Genomic DNA, 25,278 nt, shown 5'->3' with positions numbered 1-25,278 from the left:
AACAAACAGCAAATATTTTCTTATGCGTAATAGATACCCCTTCGTGTGCATCAAAGTATGCTTCGAAACCTTCCTTCCATCTTTCCCAATCGGACTCAGGAGAAGCAGGATGGCACAATCTGAAGAAGACACACATGGGGTGTCCTGCTGATTGGCAACTCGTCACCAGTACAAGGAAACTGGAACGTATATATAAGGTATGATTTATTCGGTACAAACAAAATAGGAGTCTAGAGGGAAAGACAAAACTAGGACGCCCTCCACTCAGTAAGTCATTAAACACACCAAATCCTAGTTCTTGTGGCAATATTAATTTATTGATCTGTAGACATCACTGGATAAGCGTTAGTCACCCCAGGGAATCTCATAGTCTAGAGAGTGTCAAGATGTCTCAATCTATTGCCCTTATAAAAAGCAACCAAGCTCTGATCAACACATTTAGAACAACACAAGACCAACAATCACCTTGGAAGACACCCAGAAAAATATGTGAAGAGCGAGATGGCACCTCACGGGCGCACCACCAATGGGACCCCTGGCTGGTACTCACCAGGATGGCCCTGTTCTCATCATTGGTGCCATCAAGCTTTAACGTAAATGTGTCTCAAACCCAAAGTAAAAGGACAGTGAATGGTGCAGTGGACACAACTTATATGTGACAAAAACATACGACATTAAACATTTAACATACAAGTTACTGTGCAACTAGGACAATACATTTTATTCACATTCCTTTCTTTGTTGCAAACAGTAAACACAAAAACATAAAAAAGGAGAGTGTGAATACTGCCTATCGATTCACACCCTACTTACAGCCGACATGTTTCATTGCCTTGGTTTATATCAGGCAATTTCCTCAGGGAAAATTAATTTAAATGCCACTGCCAAAGACACTGTGCTTTGAGTGCCTTCACGTAGCCTCGCCTCTCATACCAGCCGAGAGGAACTTAAAAACAGGAAAGTAGCCCCAACAGGTGAGCGTGATCCTATCTCCCTTTGGTTCAGTTGCGGTGGAGATTGCACGTTCGGCGTCTACTCAGCCCTCGAAGGCACTCAAAGCACAGTGTCTTTGGCAGTGGCATTTAAATTAATTTGCCCTGAGGAAATTGCCTGATATAAACCAAGGCAATGAAACATGTCGGCTGTAAGTAGGGTGTGAATCGATAGGCAGTATTCACACTCTCCTTTTTTATGTGTTTGTGTTTACTGTTTGCAACAAAGAAAGGAATGTGAATAAAATGTATTGTCCTAGTTGCACAGTAACTTGTATGTTAAATGTTTAATGTCGTATGTTTTTGTCACATATAAGTTGTGTCCACTGCACCATTCACTGTCCCTTTACTTTGGGTTTGAGACACATTTACGTTAAAGCTTGATGGCACCAATGATGAGAACAGGGCCATCCTGGTGAGTACCAGCCAGGGGTCCCATTGGTGGTGCGCCCGTGAGGTGCCATCTCGCTCTTCACATATTTTTCTGGGTGTCTTCCAAGGTGATTGTTGGTCTTGTGTTCTTCTAAATGTGTTGATCAGAGCTTGGTTGCTTTTTATAAGGACAATAGATTGAGACATCTTGACACTCTCTAGACTATGAGATTCCCTGGGGTGACTAACTCTTATCCAGTGATGTCTACAGATCAATAAATTAATATTGCCACAAGAACTAGGATTTGGTGTGTTTAATGATTTATTCGGTAGCCAGCAGGGTAGAAAAACACTGCCACCTCCTCACACGGAGATTAACCTCCAATTCCCTTCTATCGTTCATCCTGAATCCCCCCCCCCCCCACAGCATTTATTTATTTGAAAAGTTTTATATAGCGCTGGCTAGACCCGGAGGTATCAGAGCGCTTTACATGAGCTACAGCAAGTTACAGATTACATAGTTACATCACTCAAATCAAAGAGTCACAGGGGGAGGAGGAGGGTGAGGGAGGGACTACTCAATGGGAAAAACAGGGAAAATATATGGCAGATGTTCGGCAGGGTAGGTGATGGCCGAAGGGGTGAAAGCAGGGCCAGACATCTCTTTCGCTGCATATGACAGCTCCACCGGGCATCGGCCAAGGTTGCTCGTGCACGGAGGTGAGTACAAACAGTTTTGGCATCTGCCCAGGGGGCGTCGTCAAAGGTCCATCAGAAGTTCAGAGGATCAGTATTTATGAGTTATATATAGTGCTGGCTGTACCCGTAGGTATCAGAGCTCTTTACATTAGGCTACACAATGTTAGAGAATAAAAACAAATACACATTGTGTCAAAAATTAAGAGGAAAGAAAGGGGAGACAAACAGAGAGGAGGGGGAAGTGTGAAGGGGGAGGATGAAGGAAAAGACGCCATGAAAGGATGTCTGACCAAAGACCAACTGGGTTGGTGACGTCCGAGGAGGGAATCCACAGCCAATTTCCCCAATAGCAAAACAGGTAGCTCCATTGGGTATCAGTCAGATAGCTCAGTCTCAACTGACGAGGGAAAGTTCACAGAAGAAAGTCCAGTGGATAGACAGGGTGGGAACTATGAGCAAGGACGGGTGAGGGCAAAGGTCAATAGCTGGAAAGAGGAGAAGAGTAGAGAGGAGGGGGATAGGGGTTATGGTGAAGAGGAGAAGGGACAAAAGTCCAGTAGAGAGAAGCAGGAGAGTTTGCCCAAAGACCGGCTGGGTATGTGATGGTCAGGGAGGGAAATCCATAGCCCATCTCCCATTTAGCTCGCGAGGTAGCTCCAACCAAGCATCAGTCAAAATGTCTAGGTCTCAGCTGCCGATGGAAAGATCTCAGAGTCAAATGTCATGGAGGGTGAGCAGGAGCAGGGTCGTTTGGGAGTGCCCCAGTGCCTCAGGAGTCCCCCACGGCGGTAGTCAGGACTGGCCCCAGTCACCATCTTGGGGACAGGCACTACAGCAAACTCCACCTCCGCCTGAGATGCAAGCATTGTGAAAGGCAGAGGGGAAGGGGGGCCAAGAAATCACAGTAGCCTTTCTTGCAGGAGACGTGGACCAAGGTCCAGCAGGTTGTTGGGCCAGGAATCCGAAGGTGTAACAGGTACTCACTGTGGAGTGTGAAGGTTCAGCTGATCATCAGGTGCTCCTCACGGCAGCGATGGCATAGGCCCAAGATTCAACGGCAAGGGGCATCAATCAGCTCCCCAGTCGCAGCGACGGTGTGCACTGTGAGTTGTGCGCCGTTACGGTGCTGATTGAAACAGCACAGGTGGCGGTCACCATCATCGGGTCAGGCAGCATTGGGGACCCGATGTGCGTGCAGCACTGGTTGGCTCAGATAGGGAATGTGCATCTCAAATGGCATCTGGTGAGTGGATGGATGGGACTCTTCCTTGATGGCACTAAGAGGGAAAAGGGTGTACCGTTACATGGTGCACCATGCATTCTTCTGGTGCACGTGGCCACAGGCACCAGAAGAGTGCAACCCAACAGAGAACTTACAACTGAACCCATGTGTTCTGTATCACTGGCTATCCACGCAGGATGATCTGTAGTCTCGCACTCGGGTCAGTCTTGTGATTGTCATCCATAGCACACATTGCACTGTGGTTTTAAGAGGCTTGTGCTGTTCTCGAGTCCTAAATCCTAATGTGTGCCGTCTTCAGAGCGCCGTATTCAAGACTCTTCAGAGTCGTCTGTAATGTTCAATCTTGGGCTCAGGCGTGAGAGAGTCAATGTCCTCCTAACTACAGTGTCGTTATAAAATGGGGCAGATCAATCAAGTGCCATACTTCTAGTCTCTTCTCCAAGTGATCAAGTACATGAGGCACACCACCAGGACAATACACACATCTATGATTCTAGCTACATTTCTTACCTTGAAGACCTCAGCACCGACTCAACTGACAATATTTCTCTTTCTCCCTAGGAATTATTCGCTATGGAAATGCATTACAGCTCAGTGTTTATTTAATGTCTCAGCATGGCTCCAGTGGAGGAAAAAGGAAGAAACAGCTGTAGACACCAATGAAAGGCTATTTCTTTCAAACGCATCTGAGAAGGAGAAATATTTTTGTACTCAATTTTTCTTTGGTAAAGGCATGCATATGTCCACCCCCCTAAAATATAGACGGCAATGTGTCGTTCTTATACAGTCAGCCAGCCATGGAACTTACAGCTTCTTGGATGCTGCATCACTGTCAAAGGAGAAATGATTTCCCGAAACAGATTATTTTCTCTAATCAATATCAGATTCTCTTAAGGAACATTCTCTTGTAGGTTGCTCTAATCAATATCAGATTCTCTTAAGAAACATTCTCCTGTAGGTTGCTACTATCGTTATCTGGTGAGGAAAAACCAAACAAGCTCAATAAGGCAATGTCTATGTTTATTAACGATGAGGCTGCACTTCCACTATAATTGTAGATGGAAATTAGAAATGTAAGAAGAAATCAATAGAAGAGATATCAAAGGGTAGAACAAAAAGGACAAAAACGACGTAACACTAAAAAAAAGAATGTAGTCATCTAAATATCGATTTTTGAATGTTATCTTTTGTAATGAACTAAATCCTTTTGAGCACTACAAAGCTATACGCGACAATCTCAAATCTAAAGACTTTTTTATATTTTTTTTGTCAAGGTTAGCAAAACCGTGTTACAAAAACATTCGGTAGAGCGACATTCAATGTAGTATAATTTAATAAATCTGACACGGTCACATGCACTTTCCAATTCCACACCTCCTCCATACGAGTTCCCAGCAGATATCAGCGCCCAGCAATGGTTACTCAGGGACAGAGAGCTTACAAAACTGCTGATTATTCAATCTATCATTCGAGTCAGTGTCTGAGCCCATATCCGTGATCGGAGTCATCAATTCATGCAACATCCCTGTCCACTCAAAACAGTCCTGCTCCACCTAACACCTGTTTGGACCTCACACATTCCACATTCTTCTGCCAGAGCCCACTCACCTACATCCCTACTCCACTGCTTATATGTAGGCTCCCTAGGAGACATCTACTAGATGGCAATTCTTCTGTTTGCCAGAAGGAGACACAGCAGTGCAAATTTGTAGTACACCTTACTCCCACTCAGGCTCGGTATTAAGTGTAACAAGCAGTGTAGGACCCTAAGATCTATGTGTACATAAGTCACCTCTCGAAGCCTGCGAGAAATCATGCTCCAATATACCATCAGTCCCGGACACCTATAGGCCAATGGTCTCACACCAGGAGCAAGCACCATACCTGGTTCTATATATAACTTGCAACCTTTTCGACGAAACGTAAACTTGGTGCAAGATGTAGAGGTTTGCCAATTTGAATCGCGCATTACGGAGACTCAACACAGTAATGTACAAGCCTTCATCCAATCCCTGTCAGTCAAGGGCTCCACCAGGTCAATGTCTTAGCCCTCCCTTGCCACCATCACGGTACTAGGCCTGTCTCACCTTAGCACTCCATGTAGGCGGGCGACCATCCCCCAAGTGGAGTTTCCAACCCGTAGCACCTCCAGCGTGAGTGACATTACTGGGGTCTGTGGAAATCCAGTCCAGATGTCACTGGCTGTCTTGGTAAGTTTGGCAAACAGTAAAAATTGACCATGCCCACTCCAAACGCCTTCTGTGCCTCCGCAAATGTGATGCACCTCCCCACAGGATACAGCTCCCCCAAAGTTTCAAAACCTCCCTCAATCCATGCCATCATTGACATGACTCGTTTGATCTGCAAAAATGGCTTCAACCACCACAGCGGCAGTTGCGTAGAGAACATGGACCGGCGTAGTACGTGTCGTATCCCTAATTCCCATGTCTGTGCGATCTGTTTCACACAATGTACGGGGAGTCTTTATGTAACCGAGCACCCTCCATAAGACAGAAGGGCAGTTTATCAGCATCCTTCATGCCTGCCAGTAACCTTGCCTCTCTGTTAGTAGCCGTCTCAGGCCGACCAAACCCCTGATGCGCAGAGATGCGCTCTCAAGCCTCAGCTGCGTTGTTGGGGCTGGAGAGAGCAGGCATAGGCTTCCAGTCTGCCTGGGACGCAAGTTGCCGACGCTTAGACCAATCCGGAAGCTTCTCTCATGCGAGAGCAGTTTCAGGATTGGCCGCTGGCCAGGCTGGAGCCTGTGCCCAGCCCCGGGGCCAAAAGCAGGAAGAGCCGATGCGTGGGAGACTGCGGTGGCAGCAGCATTAAGGTAAGAATATATATATATATATTTTTTTAATTGTGACCAAAGCCTCCCCACCTCCCTCCTCCTGCCCGGCGCTCCACTTCGGCACAGGACGGGACGCCACCGGAGAACACTATTATAGTTGCACATTGAGAGAAATTATTTCCAAGCAAATGTCCAGTTAGCATCCCGTGGACGACGGAGAGAAGCACGATTGATAGAAAACAGATTTCTTAATATACTAGCTACATAAAGCAATGATTATTAAATGTATCACCAAAGGACCTTGGAGGTGATCTAAAACATGCCCACTACAGAAAGATTAACAATGAAAGTCAAGAATGCTGCTTTCTTTGGAGTTGAGCTTGCATTTAAGAGTGCAATATCTTGTGAACCACCAAATACCACAGTTGTATATACTGAACAATCCAGCTGGAAGCACTCATCTTCTTGCTAGGACTGGCCACGTTTTGAGGAGATAAAGTCACAAAGAGATGCTGTGTTCTTCTGAACCGATTGATCTTGTCCATGATATACCTCAGAGCTCTTCTAGTAACAAGTGTGTGCAGTGCTGTGTCTGCTGAAGATTGTAGAACAGGGACAAAAAAGCAATGTGATAATCTAACTGAAGGATTAGGACTACCTTGAGAATGAATCAATCGTATGTCTGTTGTAACAATTCTGATCCTATGTATTTGAAGATACAACTATTTCACAGTAAGAAAAGTTTAGCAACCCTTGACAATATCATTAAGCAAGCGAACTTCAAGGGTTTAATGGTCCAGTGGGCCATTCAATCAAAAGGAGGATCTATCCGTTGAGTAAGTACAGTGTTTAGGTTCCAGGTGGGTGGCAAGGTGCAGCATGTTTACTCCAGTAGCTTAAGGCCCTATGAAAAGCATGTATAATGTGGGACCTTGAAAGGGAAAAGGCAATCCTACCTCTTTAAATACACTGGCAGTGCTTCCAAACGTACTCAAATGGAGGACGAATTCAAATGAGCACTGATCACATGTAGTGCATACTACAACATGTATGCCCTGTCTGAAGGTTGTGACTGGTTATTTGTGATTCTGTTCACACCACAATACTTCTAAGTCTGGCTGTGGTGTTACCTCCTTCTCCGTACGGGGAGCACAATTATGGATTTGGACTTTGCTAAGGCAAGAATCAAGCAAGTTTACCTTGAATTAATGGTGGTAGTTAACAGATGACTTAGTGACACACTGACCTAGCATCAGAACATACGTTCTCCACAACGTTGTTGACAGCAGATGACTAAAAACCATACCAGCCCAAGAACTGGAAAAAAACATTACAGTAGGAAAATAGAAATCATAATATAAACATCCATCTCTCAATCCCTTTCCATGCGTATCTATAGATACACAACTTGAGCAACACAATAACAGTATACCCACAGTTTCAGACAAAGCCTCAAAACACTATACAACCCACACCCTCCTAACGGTAGACAATAATGCAAGTGGATTGTAGCAGGGATTCTGCTCATACACAGAACTGTGCATAGAGACTTGGAACCTCAGTGAATTTGGGTGTACCAAAACTCACCTTAGTAACCAAAATCCCCTACCAGACTAGCAATCATGGTCTCATTGGTTCTTCCATAACCCCAATGATTAGACAACCCAGAACATGGAACTTAGAATACCTCAGGCAATGTGGAACACATGAACACTCTTTCGTTATACTCTCATACCAGTCCAAAACAGGGAGTAAATGGAGACACGAGCAAGTTTGAAATATTTATTTCTAATGCAGTGTTCTCATGAGCAGTCTTAGCTAATACAAGCAAACATATTATAAGCAACAAGATTATCAGCATAGTTACTATTCCATAAAATACAAAGGGAGAAAGCATATTACAATGTTAAATGGAAACGGGTTAGAATACACCTATATATCACCCTCCCTTGCTAGTAGGTTATTTTATATCTACAGAAGGTCTCTTGGGATTACAAGGGCGGCCCCATACCTCTGATCCTAGCAGAAATGGATCACATCAGTTTCTGCCACAGCTCTCTGCATGCAAATGTTCTCCAAGAGTGTGTGATCATGCCTACCCAGTGCATTATTAAACATGCCATATTCAGAGGTGGCCACAGCTGCACATATGTTATGTCTAGAACGTGCGCTGATCAGTCCGAACAACAACCACTGTGTTGAAATAACATTGAAGGCCTCGGCACTCACTGTTCAGACAAAGCTTACTAAGCAAAGCTGCTAATATAGAAAAACATATTATTCTCGTGTGAAGCAAAACACTCTGCTAAACTCTAAACATTTATAATAATGTGGGCCATGTGCAAAGGCAGCAGAAAGGAAAATTGGCGTTTAAACTTCTAATAAGCTCATGCCAACTTAACACAGTGTAAAAGCAAGGCTCATCCCCATGACAGGATGAAGAATTCCATCTCTCACTCCTCGTGGCTGCATTACACCCTTGAGTGCAGTGATACATGACACAATAACACCACCACTTTGGTCTTCACACATAACACCACAACACACTACAAACTCATTCCTTCCCAACCAGGCACAGAGTGTGCTACCAGTCTCCCAAAGTGTTCTAGCCCTTCATCAGTGGTATGAACAAATGTATAAATGCAACCACATCCAAATAAAGGTTGCTTCCATTTAGCTGAGAAGCTGATTATAGTGGTTGCCCTGTGTTCCATTCAAAATGGCAACATTTGAGTGCAGGAGATTCAAGCTAGCTGCCAGGAGCCGAGCTTCAAAGTTCAGCGACTTGGAATCCAGGTGAGTTTCCCATCACTGACTAATATGGATGTGCTAGTAGCTTCCAGTGTGGTCGCTGCATCCCATTCAGTAAGAATGAAAATCATGGTTGCTGGGTGAAATCAAGAAAAGTGTCATGATGGGGTTGCTGAATTCCATTAAAACGATTTGCTTTTAAATTCATAAAAACAAAGCGAATAACAGCAGCAGCAGATTCCAAAAGGAGTCTTCAAATGACTATTGAACCTGCAACCAAGCAACATCATCATCTCTTAATTCAAAACCTGGCACCTCAAGGCCCATAGCGGTATAAGTGACCTGTTTGGAACCCATCCAAGCTTAAGTGTTTGTGAAATCATGAAGCAGCTATTCCAGGTGTACATATGGAAGAGGCAGGGTACAGTCCATGTTTCATGTAGGTTCTTTTATTCAGCAAGCTCAGAGGTGGAAGTTCTTTCAACTGCTACTCAAGCACTTTGGGCACTCGTTCATAATCAAATTCCGTTGACTAGAGCAACACAGGGAGAAGTCACGAAACACAAGATACCAACCGTTTACACATCAACAGGAAGAACAGAATACACTGAGTACCACATCAAAACAAAAGGAAACAAAACACCTACTCCTTAATGCTATACGTTATCTAACCTTACAACTCAAGAACTCATGTAGTACATAAAGTTTAAATTAAAAAAATGGATTCTTAGCATAACAAAGCACATAATACAACCAAACCCACAAAGTATATGTGATCTGGGTTCCAAATGAAAATCTCTTTATAATATAAAGAAGTAGGTCCGGTAACCATTGGGCCGAAATGGCGTATTGCCTTGTTGCTGTCGTAGTGACACTGTTCACTAACAAGTCAAAGGGCAGAATCCTGCAGTTGTCATAGCCAACTGTAACCTAAACTATGTGACAAATGAAACACTGATCACTAGATAGCCATTTTACAAATATTTGGTCCCCTGCATTTTTTTAAAAAGAAATTTAAAAGACATGTTTTCGAAGTGTGACAAAACTAAATATTTTACGGAAGGAGAACATATACAGTGACTAACACTGAAAAATTAGTTGCTGGGAAACAAAGTAGATCTTTTTAGTAGGAGAATACAAAGAAATTGACCTACGTTTTTGCAGTGATATCCACAAACTGTCCTGGACGGAAGTGGGCAGCATAAAGCGGAGTACCTTGAAGACAAAAAGAAGTTGAATTAGAGCTTGCTGCGAGTGGGTTGTGTTTCTAAAATATATACACCAAGCAGATCATTCTTCTGAAAGCTTTCAGCATTGTAGATTTGCAAATGGCTACTGCCCTTGAAGGCGTATTTAGTCATTTACAGCGTAAGGTAAAAGAAAAAAAAACAAAATGAAGAAACTTGTATATTCCCCATCTAAAAGCATAATTCTGCATTCGATTTTGCAAAGGTTCTGAAATTGAGTACCTTTAAATTCAGGAACCACAATACCACTTACTTACAGAACACAAGCAAGGCAAAACTGTTGTATTAACTACTATGCTAAAAGTAATTTAGTAATTTTATCATTCTGTCACTAGCTCCGTGAAATCCATTCTCTCATCTAGTGGGAGCCTTCAAAAGCTGCCTCTGCAGATCATTAACAATCTGGATCTCTCTATTCAAGATTTTAAAATCGGAACATATAAAACACTTTGGTAAAAGTGGAGTAAGAATGATGGTCGCAGTTTGGAAAGGATGCCAAGCCTAATGGACTGCAAGTCCTAGATTTGTTCAGCTTTTATGAATATTAATGAATACCCTATGAAAGAAAAACCTCAATCTTCTCACATGGACAAACCTCCACCACTGCACTTTATTGGGAAATTGAATACAAGGCAAATTATAATAAATGCTCGAGATGCAGGCGCTGCCAAAAAGATATGTGCCTCAGCACTGCAAGGACAAATCCAACCCCTGCTGCAAAACTTAACTGTGCAGAGTACTTCACAGGATGCTCCTCAAATGACTTTGTTCGACATAACAGAAAAGGAAGACCACATAGACTGCCCTTGCTCTTTTGAAGTAGCAATGAATCCATTCACTCATTGAACACATTCCTTACGTACCATACAAACCAATATAATGGCTCAATATGATGGTGAAGACAAATATTGGTAGATTTTCTATAGATGTATTTGTCCCAGAAGTCACAGAAAGCCACAAGAGTGTAATTATTTCTTTAGCCGATGCAGGACGTTATGGTCAAACTCACAACCACAATGATCAGTGTCTTGTTTGCCACAGGTTGATGCGGCTTATGTAAGAAGAGAAATGGCCAGCATGTTTTGCAATGAGAGTAAGAAAATATTAGGAATGAAAGATGTGTGGCTATAGGTGAGAAATTGGATTGTTGGGAGTATAAACCCTTCTCAAGCAACAGCCACAATCCCTGTCAGGATTAACCACATACAGTCACTAAATTAACCTGTGCTTAACCCCCTGGTAGCTTGGCACAAAAGCAGTCAGGCTTAACTTAGAGGCCTTGGGGAAAGTATTTATGCAGCACACAAACAATGATAAAGTGAATACAGAACATAAGAAAAGTCCCAAACCAATTTAGAAAAATAGAGAAAATTGTAATAAGTTATTTGACACCAAAACAACAAAAATTCAATTTGTAGAACCAGGGATAACATTTTTAAAGGTTTAGGTAAAAATAATGCTTTAAAACACAAAGTGCCAACTGAGGTTATCTCGTCCCACCAGACTATGACCAAGTTACACGTTCAGGCCGATCATGGTGGAGCACAGGCAAAATATAGGGACCAGGTTAGGCCTACTGAGAATTTAACTTATGTCCTTGATATGGGGCATTTCGCTGTGTAGTGACAGTTCTGAGGAGCATTGCAGAGTCCTGCATTGAGTTGCATTGCACTGCGTCGGTTGCAAAGAAGAGCAGCGAGGGCTTCGTCAGTAGGGGTCGGTTCTGATGGGGACCATAGCTTCTAAAACAAAGCTCATGTATCCCCACTTCCAAGGCACCAGTTGGGGGTTAGGACTCAGCAGCCAAAGTCCAGGTACATGTTAAAGATGATCGGAGCCTTTTCTGTCTCGAGGGCTTTGATTAGGAGCCAGCCAACCAACCTTTGGAGTCACTCTGGTGGTCCAGGGCTCAAGGAGCAGGTCCAGTCCTTCTTCCCCAGTTATCCAGCAAGAGTAATAGGTAGGGATACCATTCACATCAAAACTCTGGTCGCAAAAGTGACAGGTCTGGCAGGAAACGGCTGGCCGGAAATTTGACAGGTCTAGTCTTAAATTCGACAGGTCTGGCAGCAAACCCTGGCCTTAAATTTGACAGGGCCTGGCAGCAACTTGCTGGCCGCAAACACTCTGGTTTTAAATGGGTGACATGTAGGGCTAGTCCCAAAACTGACAGGTTGATTGCAAAACATGGGGTAATTGTGTATGTGTTTAAAAAAAAGTGCAAAGAAAAAGTGTGTGCATGTAGTAGGGAAATGCCTGGGCATGTTTAAAACTGGGGTTGCAGACAGCTGTTGGCTGAACAGCTGCGGGGCAGTCCTGAGTCCCCCAGCCCAGGGCCTGGGAAGAAGACTGTGGCATGTAGGTATCAAAGTTGTAAAGGGTCCTCACAAACTATGGTAATTCTCTCAAAAAATAGGTTAATACAAACCCCCTTATAAAATAATAAACCCCAGCAACCCCTGAGCTTTGAGATGCGAAAAAAAAAGACAGGTGGCATGTAGAGCCAAAGCTTCCCATGAGACCCTGAAACAAGGTGCCAGCTGCTAGGATGTAATAAACACATCACAAAGCCCCTGGTCCCAAATTTGACAGGCCTGGCAGGAAACTTGACAGGCTGGTCCCAAACTTGACATGTTTGGCAGGAAAATTGACAGGCTAGTCCCAAACTTGACATACCTGGCAAGAAAAACTCTGACCTTGGATCCTGTTCCCGGGCTCCCTACTTCCCAGGAGAAGGTGTCACGTAGGTGTGAAGAGTTTTGAGATGGCCACCCAAACCCCCCATTGTCTAACCCCACTCTTCCCGGGATAGGCCTTGAGTTTGAGTAACAGCTGTCAGTAATAAACTGATGTACTGGTTGTACTGTACAAGGATAGAAAAAATGGTTCCCACCCAAAGGCCACCATGACATTGTTCTAAACCCCCCTCAAGTCATAAAGGGTGTGGGGGGCTTCTAATTAGCATGCTTGGACAGGTATAAAAAGGCCCCCTAAGGAACACTGCCAAACACCCATTCAAAAAACCCTTGAGGAGCGACTGGAGTGGATTGTTCTGCTGCACCTGGAGGACTCCTGCACCAACAACCAAGTCAAACAAGCATTTGCAATGCAATAGGTCTCGCATTAGGAAAGTTTGAGCTATTGGTCTTGTAAATTACAAATTTTTTATTTATGTGTTGGTTTTGAAAATAGCGAAATTAATAGCTTTGTCATTTACAATGCCAATACGTTTATCTTTTGCAAATGTGACACCTATAGCATTTGTAATGCAACATGTTTTGTATTTACGTGACTTAGATGTATTGATATTACAAATAACAATGGCTTTTAATTTTTTTAAATAATTAATACTTAAATAAAAGTTATTGTCATTTATAATGGCAATAGCTTAAACTTTTGTAAATAACTTTTGTGAAGATTATGTTCAGTGTATTTTATTGTGATGAAAATCCAAGAACAGAAGTGAAATAATAACATCTTTTTGTGACATTTGTAATAAAGCTTGAAACATTGAGAGAAAATATTTGAACCAGTTATTGTTGAATGGTTGTACAGATTGATACTGTGGTGGCGCTGAGTGATGTTGTGGTAGAGGTGCCCCTGAGTGATGCTGTGGTACCCCTGAGTGATGCTGTGGTGGTGCGATAGATAGCTAGAGGGAGGGCGATAGATAGAGTGAGGGCGAAAGATAGATAGATAGAGTGAGGGCGAAAGATAGATAGATAGAGTGAGGGCGAAAGATAGATAGAGTGAGGGCGAAAGATAGATAGATAGAGTGAGGGCGAAAGATAGATAGCTAGAGTGAGGGCGAAAGATAGATAGATAGAGTGAGGGCGAAAGATAGATAGATAGAGTGAGGGCGAAAGATAGATAGAGTGAGGGCGAAAGATAGATAGATAGAGTGAGGGCAAAAGATAGATAGATATAGTGAGGGCGAAAGATAGATAGAGTGAGGGCGAAAGATAGATAGAGTGAGGACGAAAGATAGCTAGAGGGAGGGCGATAGATAGCTAGAGGGAGGGCGATAGATAGCTAGAGGGAGGGCGATAGATAGCTAGAGTGAGGGCGATAGATAGCTAGAGGGAGGGCGATAGATAGCTAGAGGGAGGGCGATAGATAGCTAGAGGGAGGGCGAAAGATAGCTAGAGGGAGGGCGAAAGATAGCTAGAGGAAGGGCGAAAGATAGCTAGAAGGAGGGCGAAAGATAGCTAGAGGGAGGGCGAAAGATAGCTAGAGGGAGGGCGATAGATAGCTAGAGGGAGGGCGATAGATAGCTAGAGGGAGGGCGATAGATAGCTAGAGGGAGGGCGATAGATAGCTAGAGGGAGGGCGATAGATAGCTAGAGGGAGGGCGATAGATAGCTAGAGGGAGGGCGATAGATAGCTAGAGGGCGAAAGATAGATAGATAGAGTGAGGGCGAAAGATAGCTAGAGGAAGGGCGAAAGATAGCTAGAGGGAGGGCGAAAGATAGCTAGAGGGAGGGCGAAAGATAGCTAGAGGGAGGGCGAAAGATAGCTAGAGGGAGGGCGAAAGATAGCTAGAGGGAGGGCGATAGATAGCTAGAGGGAGGGCGATAGATAGCTAGAGGGCGAAAGATAGATAGATAGAGTGAGGGCGAAAGATAGCTAGAGGAAGGGCGAAAGATAGCTAGAGGGAGGGCGAAAGATAGCTAGAGGGAGGGCGAAAGATAGCTAGAGGGAGGGCGAAAGATAGCTAGAGGGAGGGCGAAAGATAGCTAGAGGGAGGGCGAAAGATAGCTAGAGGGAGGGCGATAGATAGCTAGAGGGAGGGCGAAAGATAGCTAGAGGGAGGGCGAAAGATAGCAAGAGGGAGGGTGAAAGATAGCTAGAGTGAGGGCGATAGATAGATAGAGTGAGGGCGAAAGATAGATAGATAGAGTGAGGGCAAAAGATAAATAGATAGAGTGAGGGTCTCTAGCACCTGCCCTGACCCACCTACCCCTCAACACAAATTGCTTAACTCACTTGTCTATTGTGCCTATTCTGTAATCTTTTACTTCAACCCAGGAAGATGTATGCCTCCAAGCTAATTGCAGGTAGGGTATTTGATGGATCCAAATCAACAAGCAAGCAATGCTAGAATATTGGGCTTATACTTAACAATTGATTTCCAATGTGTTAATTCAATTGGATCAACTGAAGTGAAAAAGGACTAAATCTCCTCGAATGCTTTAAGATGTTAAACAGATACCCAGTATTGTAGCACTGCTTCCTTGGTGACATGGAGTTATGCGTTAACATTACCAGCAAGACAGAGAAAATTTGGCACACCCGATTAACCCGATACATATGTGCAACCTTCTCAACAGCCCGAAAGAACACACGGCTGACAAGTAAAAACTGGTTTTAGGTATACCGCATTCATCTTGGAGCTAAACGGAAAGACCAGCACAGGTAAACATTTCCACAATATAAAGAAAAAAGTCCCCCCATCCACGGAATATGATGCAAATATCAGTAAGACTGCCCCTGTGCTGTTGTGCTTCACACAAGATATTTGTATTCACAATGTTCATCACCCAAATGAAATGAACATTCTTTCTGTCAACCGGACAAGGAAAAAGACTGGATAGGCATTTCCAGGAAGATGATGCAACCTTCAGATCAGGGAGACATCCTAGAAGAGCATGCTTAAATGTCTGACAATCTTACTGGTCTTACATCTTTATCTCAAATGGCTTAGCCCATGTATTAGTGCTGCTCTAATTGTCAGCAGCAGCATTCAATGCAATAAACCACAGAACCCCCTACAAATACTCCTTTCAAGAACGGAAGTAAAGGGCACAGTGCTGAAATAGATCCAATCCTTGATCACTTCCGTATCATAGCTGGTGAAAATCGACACATTCAGATCCCGTTCTCTTCCAGTTTTTTCCAGTGTACATCAAGGATATATCCTGTGATCACTTCTATTTAACCTCTGCATGGAAAGCCTTGGTACTATGCTTCACACGCAGAGAATTTCTATTCAATACACCAACAACTCCCAAATATACTTTAGTAACTAGATTATCGAACCCTTCAGACATCTCCACTCTCAAACTGCTCATGGAAACCTAACAAAATGGATGAGCACTTTGTCACTTCTACCTAACCACCTCTTCAACCTAATTCCTTCTGCTACACATGGAACACTGGTTTCAGAACCAAACTGAGATGGCTTCACACCAACACCAGTACTCTGTGCTAAATCTTTAGGATTCGCCCTTAACAATAGCAGTTTCATTGCAAAACACATATCCAATCCAACTTCACCACCTCAGGCAAATTAAGCACTCCATCCCTCCGAATAGCTCAGAGCCATGGCTCATGCGCCCCAGTATCATCTCATCTTGATAATGGCAGTGATCTACTTGCAGACACCTGAAAGGCTATTCTCACCCCTCCCTGGAACATCCTATACATCGCTGCTTGCCTCGTTAAAGGTGCAAACAAATCTAGACACATCAATTAAATTCTGAAAGACTGCCATTTGTGGTCCTTAGATGCTGGAATTCACTTTAAAAGTGCCTGCACCACCCATAAGGTCCTGCACCAAAAGGCACACACCTACATGAATAACAAACACAGGCCTCCAGAGGTAGGAGAAATACCAGGAACCAAGTTCCAATGATAGTAGAAATTCTGAAACAAAACAAAAATCCAAGACTATGAACCAGGCCCTCTCAGGGTGGCCCCTAGAATTTGGAACAACCTGTTTGAAGACCGTAGGACCTTATCCACTTCAGGTGGAAAACCACCTATACAGAGATCATCTATACTTTCTTGCTCTTTGTACTCTTTTCTCTCTAAACCCATGCTGACCATGTTTTCCCCGTTAATCTACCTTCTTCGTTCAATATATGGTTACCAGGTATTCTGTAAAGCACCCCACTGTCCATGCTGCCAGGGGCTTGCGATATAAATAAATAAGTAAATAAATAAGGTTTGAATGAATGGTATATACTGTCCCACACCTCATTGTACCGATCCACGATCTTGCTATTTTAAAACGGTTATTGGACGTACTTCGGAGGCTGTGCTTTCGATGTTGTAGGATTTAGTTTCCGGTTCGATTTGAGCAACGCGCACAGTAGGCGCCGAGGACGGACACAAGAGTCCCCCCGAAGCTCACTCTACCCGTAAGGAGCGCGAAAATTATTTGCGCGAGGTACAATGAGACCTTCATAACAAGAATAACAGGTCAACTACCTTTATTTATCACACTTTTTGAGCACTAATCTGTTATTTCCTTCACGTCATTCACCTAACGGTCCTGAAGAATGCCTATAAGTCCTAATCCAGGCACCATGGCAGAAACATGTCGACCATTTTAGAACCCCCCTTTCACTATTTTAAGAATCCCACACTCTAAGTGCACTTACTACTCATTATCCAGTTCCAACGTGCACTACACGAGAGTGTCCGGACCCGGAAGCCAGACTAATAAATTTATATCCTTGTCTTCCTGGCCCCTTTTAATTACAAGCATTTGTCACTGGCTCACTACTGCATCAACCTTGGGTAAGATCCTCCTGGTGGAGGCTGCATAACTCGATCGACTCAATGATTATGCACACACGTGATTCAAAAGCGGAGAACCAAGATATACCGCTTTAACGACAAACATACCCATCACGTGCATGAGGGTCATTTTAGATTGGGACACCCCATTTCCTGTAAATCACCTGCATACCGAAGGTTGTACAGGACAAGTGATCCATTCCCCCCTTGATTAAGATATTGACTTTGGAAACTGAATGGATCAGCATTCTACCTCCCCCCCCCCCACACTTGATAATAACGTAGGATTTAGTTATACATTGTTTCTGCCAGGTGTAATAATCAGCATGTTACACAGACACCTGGCCTGATTTGCGTGCTCCAAACTCACCCACTCTGCCACTGCAGTGAATATACGGCAACCTGTTTCGTCGTTGTTGGACCAATAAATATATTTACAAAATAATAAATACATTTAAAATTCAAACTACGGTGACTTTGTAATCAAGACGGTTACCAACAAATTTCTCTACGATAAATGTTGTGAAGTACTACACACATCTCATCGTGCCGATCATACCTCAATGAGTAAGATGTTTCTAAAGAAATACAGGGCAATAGCTCATCTGGTACAGGAGTGTGGCGTGCGTGCGAAACGTCTATAAAAACATATGCACGAACACTAAACTGAGACGAGCCTTATTATCTTGGGTTTAACAGAAGGGTGCGCCCAAGCAGAAGTGCAAAGTTCAGGGAAGAAGCGGGATGGACACTTCTGCTGCTAGAGTTTGCAGGGTGGACAAGAATGTGTGGCACAGGGTGTGCACCGTCAGGCTTTAGCAGCGCACAGTAACATACACTTAAGAATCCCTTGTCTGCGTCCTCTCCTTACAGGTCTGCCGATAAGACACTACAAAGTGATTGCTCCTTCTAAATGATGCACTGTCTATGAATGCCTGTTACTAGCAATCGGAAAAGGGAATCATCAAAAGTAGGCATAATACACTAAACAAGTACGTAAATGAAATAAATAAAACTGTGGAGCACGCAGTTGAGGTTCTGTTTTCCTGTATTTGGCGCACGTCGGCCTGGAGCGCAGAAGAGACGCGAGAGGGCAGGAGCGTGACGCCGTGAGCGTGCACGTTGGCGTTCCCTGCGGCTCGTGACAGTGGCGGCGCCTGCAGTCTTCGCCCACTGTACTTGAGGAGTGCTGTGAGGCTGTGGGACGGGGAAGAGTATAGCAGACCCGGTGAGGGGGGGCCTCGGGGCACATTGACGGTGCCCGCCCCCCCCAGTGATGGAAGCCCTGCGTGTGCCCGGTGAGCGGGGTTGGGAGTGTGTGTGTGTGCGCGTTTGTGTGTGTATGTAAGCGGGGGTCGGTGGGCGGCGGGCGGCGGCTGGGGGCGTGGGGCGGGGGCGGGTGCGCTTGTATGTGCCTGCGTGTGTTGTACCTGTGTGTGTGCCTGCCTGTGTGTACGTGTGCCTGTGTGCAGGGGTGTGGGGGCTGGCTGTGTGCGCACGGGAATGTAAGGCAAGAGAGGGGCACGGCGCCGTGCGCGCTCACGAGGTCAAATCTGAGCAAATCTGCGCTCGTGCACCCTCTCGTGTCCACATTCCCAAATACGGGTAACATTAGTTGTCTTGCTGACAGCATTCAATGCTTTCGCATTGAATGCTAGGTCAGCTCGACCTAAAAACCTTTGGGGAGTGACTTGCCTGGATTGCTTTGCTGCACCTTGTGGATTTCTGCACCAACAACCCTGTCAAAAACCTCTGGCAGTGACTGGCCTGGATTGCTTTGCTGCACCTTGTGGATTTCTGCAACAGCACCGATTCAAAACCCCTGGGGAACGACTTGCGTGGATTGTTTTGGAGGCACAGAGACAACCCTTGGAACTTAAGGCAAGAATGCACCTGAGCAACTTCTCCCAGATTGACGCCGCCTGCCAACATGTAGGGAAGGTAAATAATGGATGGCGCAATGATGTATTAGGGTGTATATGCAGGTTTAACAAAGCTGTACTTTTTAAAAAAAAATTAAAAAATGCTAAATAGTACTATGTAGTGCGGTTTGTAAACTGTTAATCTTTAAGGCGATGTGTTGTGTTTTAATGTGAATAATGGTGACAATGTATTTATTTATTTAGTGTATTTTGATATAGCGCATAGATACCCCAACGGGGTGTCCCGGCGCATCTGTGTGATCTTATGCTGGCTAAGGTGTTATTTAGAAGAGAAATGGTTAACAGAACAAATAAGTTTTTAGGGCTCTCCGGAAGGGTTGTTCCAGGACAATGACGTTTTTACAAGCAGTGAATTGTAATGTAAATGTACTGTTAATCTTTAAGGCCATGTGTTGTGTTTAGTGTGAATAATGGGGACAATGAAGTTTTTACAAGCCGTGAATTGTAATGTAAATGTACTGTTAATCTTTAAGGCGATGTGTTGTGTTTAATGTGAATAATGGTGACAATGAAGTTTTTTTAAAAGACTTGAATTGTAATGTAAAGGTGTTTAAAGTGAATAAAGGTTTTCTTGAAGGATTGAGTTTAAAGTTATGTGTGTAGGTATTTAATGTTAATGGAGGTGGTGGTGTAGGGCTGGCGTAGAGTTTGCAGGGTTTGTATTTATGGGGCGTAATGTTATAGGCCTTAGGAGGGTCCCTGTAGAGGGAAACGTGTATTTTACAGAGCATAGAAACGATTTTACCAGGATGTTGTACATTTAATGTTAATAAAATGTTAGATGCTTTGAGGCGTTGGTATTGCAAGCTTACCAGAGGGTCTTTAAATAATATACAATGCATATATATTCAAAATAAATAATGCATTATTGTACTCACCAAGCCGTTGTTTTTTGTGGGTCAGAAGTATGGGTCTGTATCCTTAAAAGAGAGCCTGCATGGTGGTCCTTCAGTATGCGTGGCGCTGCTCTGAGGGTTCTGGGGGGGGGTGGCTCCATGGTCCTGGGGGTTTTGGGTCTATTGTGGAGGGCTTGAGACACCGGTTAATGAATAAAGCCCCGAGCCCGCTTGTGGCAGGCGCTGCTCGGGGGTGAGGGTGCTGGCGTTCCGGGGGTCCTCGGGGCTACTGGGGCCCTTGTGCTGCTTCTTTTTTTTTTTAAATGAGGTGTGGGGTGTCTGGCTCCGGTTGGGGTCTCAGGGGCCCATGTGCCGCTTTTAAAATCGCCCCGAGCCCGCATGTGTCTGGCGCTGCTCGGGGTGAGGAGTGTCTGGTGTCCCAGGGGCTCCGGTGCCCTATTGTTCAGTTTTGGCACTTTTTTTTTTTGTTAAAAAGTCGCCCGAGCCCGCTTGCTGCAGGCGCTGCTCGGGGGTGAGGGTCAGGGTGTCCCTGGGGCTCCAGGGTCCTATTGTTCAGTTTTGCCGCTTTTTTTTACAAATAGCCCCGAGCCCGCTTGCGGCTGGCGCTGCTCGGGGTGAGGGCTCAGGTGTGGTCCTGCTTCACCGTTGGAGGGTCCTAGGGCATTTTCCCACGAGCCCACGTGGATCCCTCGGGTCAGCGGCAGCATGGCGGCTGTGAGGCTTCCCCGGAACTGCTGAGCAAAGCCCGCCCCTCCAGTGATGTCATCAGTGCATCACTGAAGGGGCGGACCTTGCACATCAGCCACGGTGTGTGGTTTTTTTATTGTTAGCTAGCGCAAACTTTACCCGCAAGTGTCAGAGCGCTTTACATAAGCCCCTCAGTTGCAAAAACATAAGGACTAAGGATTACAGGCGTTACATAAAAGATACAAACAGAAAAAATACTGCTTGTTAGCGCGACCGGGCCACGCCTGTGTCAGAGCGCTTTACAAAAGCCCCTCAGTTGCAAAAACATAGGGACTAAGGATTACATGCATTACATAAAAGATACAAGCAGAAAAAAAACTGCTTATTAGCGCGAACGGGACACGGCTGTGTCAGAGCGCTTTACATAAGAACCTGGTGTAAAACATAAGGACTGTGAATTACCGGCGTTACATAAAAGATACAAATGCACAAATTACAAAAGCAGACGTTAAGTTACATGCGGCAAAAGTGACAATTGTGAGCAGGCAAACTACAGGGTGTATCAAACATGTTGTTACAAGAGAAAAGTGACATGTGTGCAGGTTACAAAACCAAACGTTAAGTTACAGGAGGAAAAATGTGGCATGTGTGCAGGGTCCAAGAGAAAACAAAGTACAAGTAGCTGAATAACGCTGCAATAATTGGTAGGCACTCAAGCCCAAGAACAAGCACTATGTAGGCACTGGTGGCACTTGAACAAGTATCTAAAGCACGCAAAATGTAAGCGGTAGCAAACAGGGTGTTACAAGAGATAAGTGACGTGTTACAAAAGAGTACCTGGTACCTAGAGGCAGTAGTTGTAGGTCAGAAGGGTCATGTGTACCTAAAGTGATTTACCCATATGCAAAGGATATGTCGCAGGATGTTTCTTTTTTTTTAACATATGTTTTAGCGCAGCAACTGCAACGTTTAAAAAAAAAAAAAAATGTCTTGCACCCCTCTTAACAGGTTTTTTAAAAATGTATACCTGAATTGTTTGAAGTTGTAATACTTTTGTTTAAGAAAGGCGTTTTAAAACCGCTGCTTTCATTTAATGTTTAATACAGATGCAAGACCCTGCAAATGCAGCCGTTACCAGTATACCCCCGGCGCTGGACACCACTGTAATAACTAGCAACGCCGGACAATTGTCAGCCCCGCAGCCAGGTATATATATATATATATATATATATATATATATGCTGGCAAGTATTCGAGTGCACAATAAATGGACTTTTACTATGCTTCCCGTGGCCTTTCTCAATTGTGCTTTCCTGATTCGTTTGGATTTGTGGGGCTTTGCACGCCCAACGGGAGAGTCTCACCGTGCAGCGGGTCTGTTCAAGCTTGAATCTCGAGCTTGATACTGTCAGAAGGAAGCTTTGCAGGCTGCAATTCAGGGCTGTAGCCTGCAACAAGTTCGCACTTGATAACTATAAAGCAGGGCAGCCCGAGCACGAAACACAGTGCATCTACCCACTGGGGCTTAACATTTGCATTTGAATATTAGTGAGTGAACATCGCATCCACTTGGAAATACAAACTACAAACACCATGAGGCATTGGGAATGCCACGCCCACACGGGTAGGTGTTTTAAATTGACAATTCAACGCGACGTTTGCACTATCGTCTATGCCACTGATGAAAGGAGTGTATTTCCTGAAACGTGTCTGGCAGATGGCAGAGCAGTTTACACGGAGAAGCCTGTTGCTTTGTGATTGGATTGCTGGCAAGTGTTCGAGTGCACAATAAATGGACTTTTACTATGCTTCCCGTGGCCTTTCTCAATTGTGCTTTCCTGATTCGTTTGGATTTGTGGGGCTTTGCACGCCCAACGGGAAAGGCTCACCGTGCAGCGGGTCTGTTCAAGCTTGAATCTCGAGCTTAATACTGTCAGAAGGAAGCTTTGCAGGCTGCAATTCAGGGCTGTAGCCTACAACAAGTTCGCACTTGATAACTATAAAGCAGGGCAGCCAGAGCACGAAACACAGTGGATCTACCCACTGGGGCTTAACATTTGCATTTGAATATTAGTGAGTGAACATCGCATCCACTTGGAAATACAAACTACAAACACCATGAGGCATTGGGAATGCCACGCCCACACGGGCAGGTGTTTTAAATTGACAATTCAACGCAACGTTTGCACTATCGTCTATGCCACTGGTGAAAGGAGTGTATTTCCTGAAACGCGTCTGGCAGATGGCAGAGCAGTTTACACGGAGAAGCCTGTTGCTTTGTGATTGGATTGCTGGCAAGTGTTCGAGTGCACAATAAATGGACTTTTACTATGCTTCCCGTGGCCTTTCTCAATTGTGCTTTCCTGATTCGCTTGGATATATATAGATTATATATATATATATATATATTTAGAGTTGTGTAGTTCTACGTAGTTTTGTACACCAATCTCTCATAAGTTCTCTTTTTTTCTAATGGGTTCTCATGTATGTATGCTTTTACAGCTTATGATCCCGACCTACAACAAGTTTTTGAAGATCTTATGGTGTACCTCGAGGCTTAAGGAGCTCTGAACAGTGTGCAAAACACTTCAGTTCCTACATGTAAATAAAAAGGCCACTGTTATTTAAACTGCCTAATACGCTGGGCAGTTGGTGGGTAGGCCAGAGTCCTGACCCTGAGGGTGTATAGGGGGACTCCTCAGAAAGATGACTAATGTTGGGTATAATTTTTCTTTACAGGTGCCCCTACGTTATGCCAGGACGGTGTCGAGGTACACGCGCAACATCCACAAGAAAGACCGCTGAAGAGGAAAGCTTTAACGTGTAAAGCTGGACCCCTGTCAAAGAAAGGAGTTGCAAAAAGACCTCTTTCAGGTGTGTTTTTACAAAAGGGTGTGAGAAGTACTAGAGGTGTTACAGACTCTCAAGCAGAAGGGTACAGCGGCTTGTAGCAATGCCTATATAAAAAAAGGTGGCTGTGTAGAACGTAGGATGGTGGTGGTTGTATGTGTTGTTTTATGCTTTCTCTAATATATATATTTTTCGGTTTATATTTTAGAAGCGTCTCAGAAACATGCTGCTGAAGAGAGGCCTGCGCAGCCCTTAAGGGACATCATAACAACCGTCCAGAACAACAGAAACGGCGCAAAAGGCGTGAGTAGGCGTGTACGCCATGAGAAACTCTCAACGTCCTACACACCAGCCAACATGATGAACAATCCTCTACAACAATCCATTCTGCACAGGGGTGGGGTCAGCACTGGCAGAGTGTTTACAAACACAGATAACACAGGTCAGGGTCTGTGTAAAACCGGTACATCGGGTCTGAGCCCTCTTAGGGTATCAAAAGGGATGTGTGTCTCAACCGTGGTAACCTTTAAGAAGAAACATAGGGACTCAGAGAACCTTCCCAACCCTTTAAAACGTGTGAAGGCCTGTAAGGTATAAACAGAGCCCCAAACAGAACCCTTAAACCTAAAGAAGACAGCGCCGGTGCTCCCAGAGGTCCAGGCAAGGCCCTTAAGCCCTGAGAAGAAGAAGAAACCGAGGACCCCCTGAACCCCAAGATAGCCCCTTAGACTTATCTGTAAAAAGGGATGCCAAGCCCTTGCATGAGGCCTATACACCCATGAGCCCCAAGGAGGCGGTAGTTGTACCGGTGGGTGTAGAAGAGATGGCGCCGCCACAAGCCCCTAAAACAACGCGCCTCTCCAGAAAACATCTGAAGCTGAAACCGGGGGTCCCTAAGCTACAGTTAGCAGAGTCCCTCAGCAACCCTAATGCAACGCTGGATCCACACAGCGTACTGAAATCCCAGACAGTGCCAAATAAAATAACTGTTCATGTAGAGGTGCACGCCCCGGAGCAGACCCCAAAACCGGTTGTAAGTGTTCAGGCCATGCCGAGGGGCTCAACAGGTGATAATGCGCAACCCCTAGAATGTCCTAGCATGAATAGCGACGCTCTCGAGGTGATGAGGGTGCTGGTAGACAGCATAGGTAGAACCCCAGAAGCGGTGTACCATGGGTCTTCGAACATCGGTGGTTTACAGAACCCAGGTAACCAGTCACCACACCATAACACAGGCATTTCAGTTAGGATCCCGGATTACAACAACAGCTCCTCACAATCCTCATACCCTTTGTCCCCCAGTACCCCTCAGGGAGCAT

At 44.6% G+C, this 25,278-nt stretch overlaps 1 protein-coding gene across 1 annotated transcript in view; it reads right to left on the bottom strand.

Moving 5' to 3' along the window:
• MRPL3 (mitochondrial ribosomal protein L3) overlaps positions 1–25,278 on the bottom strand; it is a 347,579-nt gene that overhangs the window by 150,795 nt on the left and 171,506 nt on the right. The window contains exon 6 of the mRNA XM_078663875.1: positions 10,006–10,066. Within this exon, the coding sequence (XP_078520001.1) occupies positions 10,006–10,066 (61 nt within the window). The remainder of the gene's footprint in view (positions 1–10,005; positions 10,067–25,278) is intronic.

Source organism: Lissotriton helveticus, chromosome 10 (assembly GCF_964261635.1).
Source record: "Lissotriton helveticus chromosome 10, aLisHel1.1, whole genome shotgun sequence".
Taxonomy (NCBI): domain Eukaryota; kingdom Metazoa; phylum Chordata; class Amphibia; order Caudata; family Salamandridae; genus Lissotriton; species Lissotriton helveticus.
This window is presented reverse-complemented; position numbering and strand designations above follow the sequence as displayed.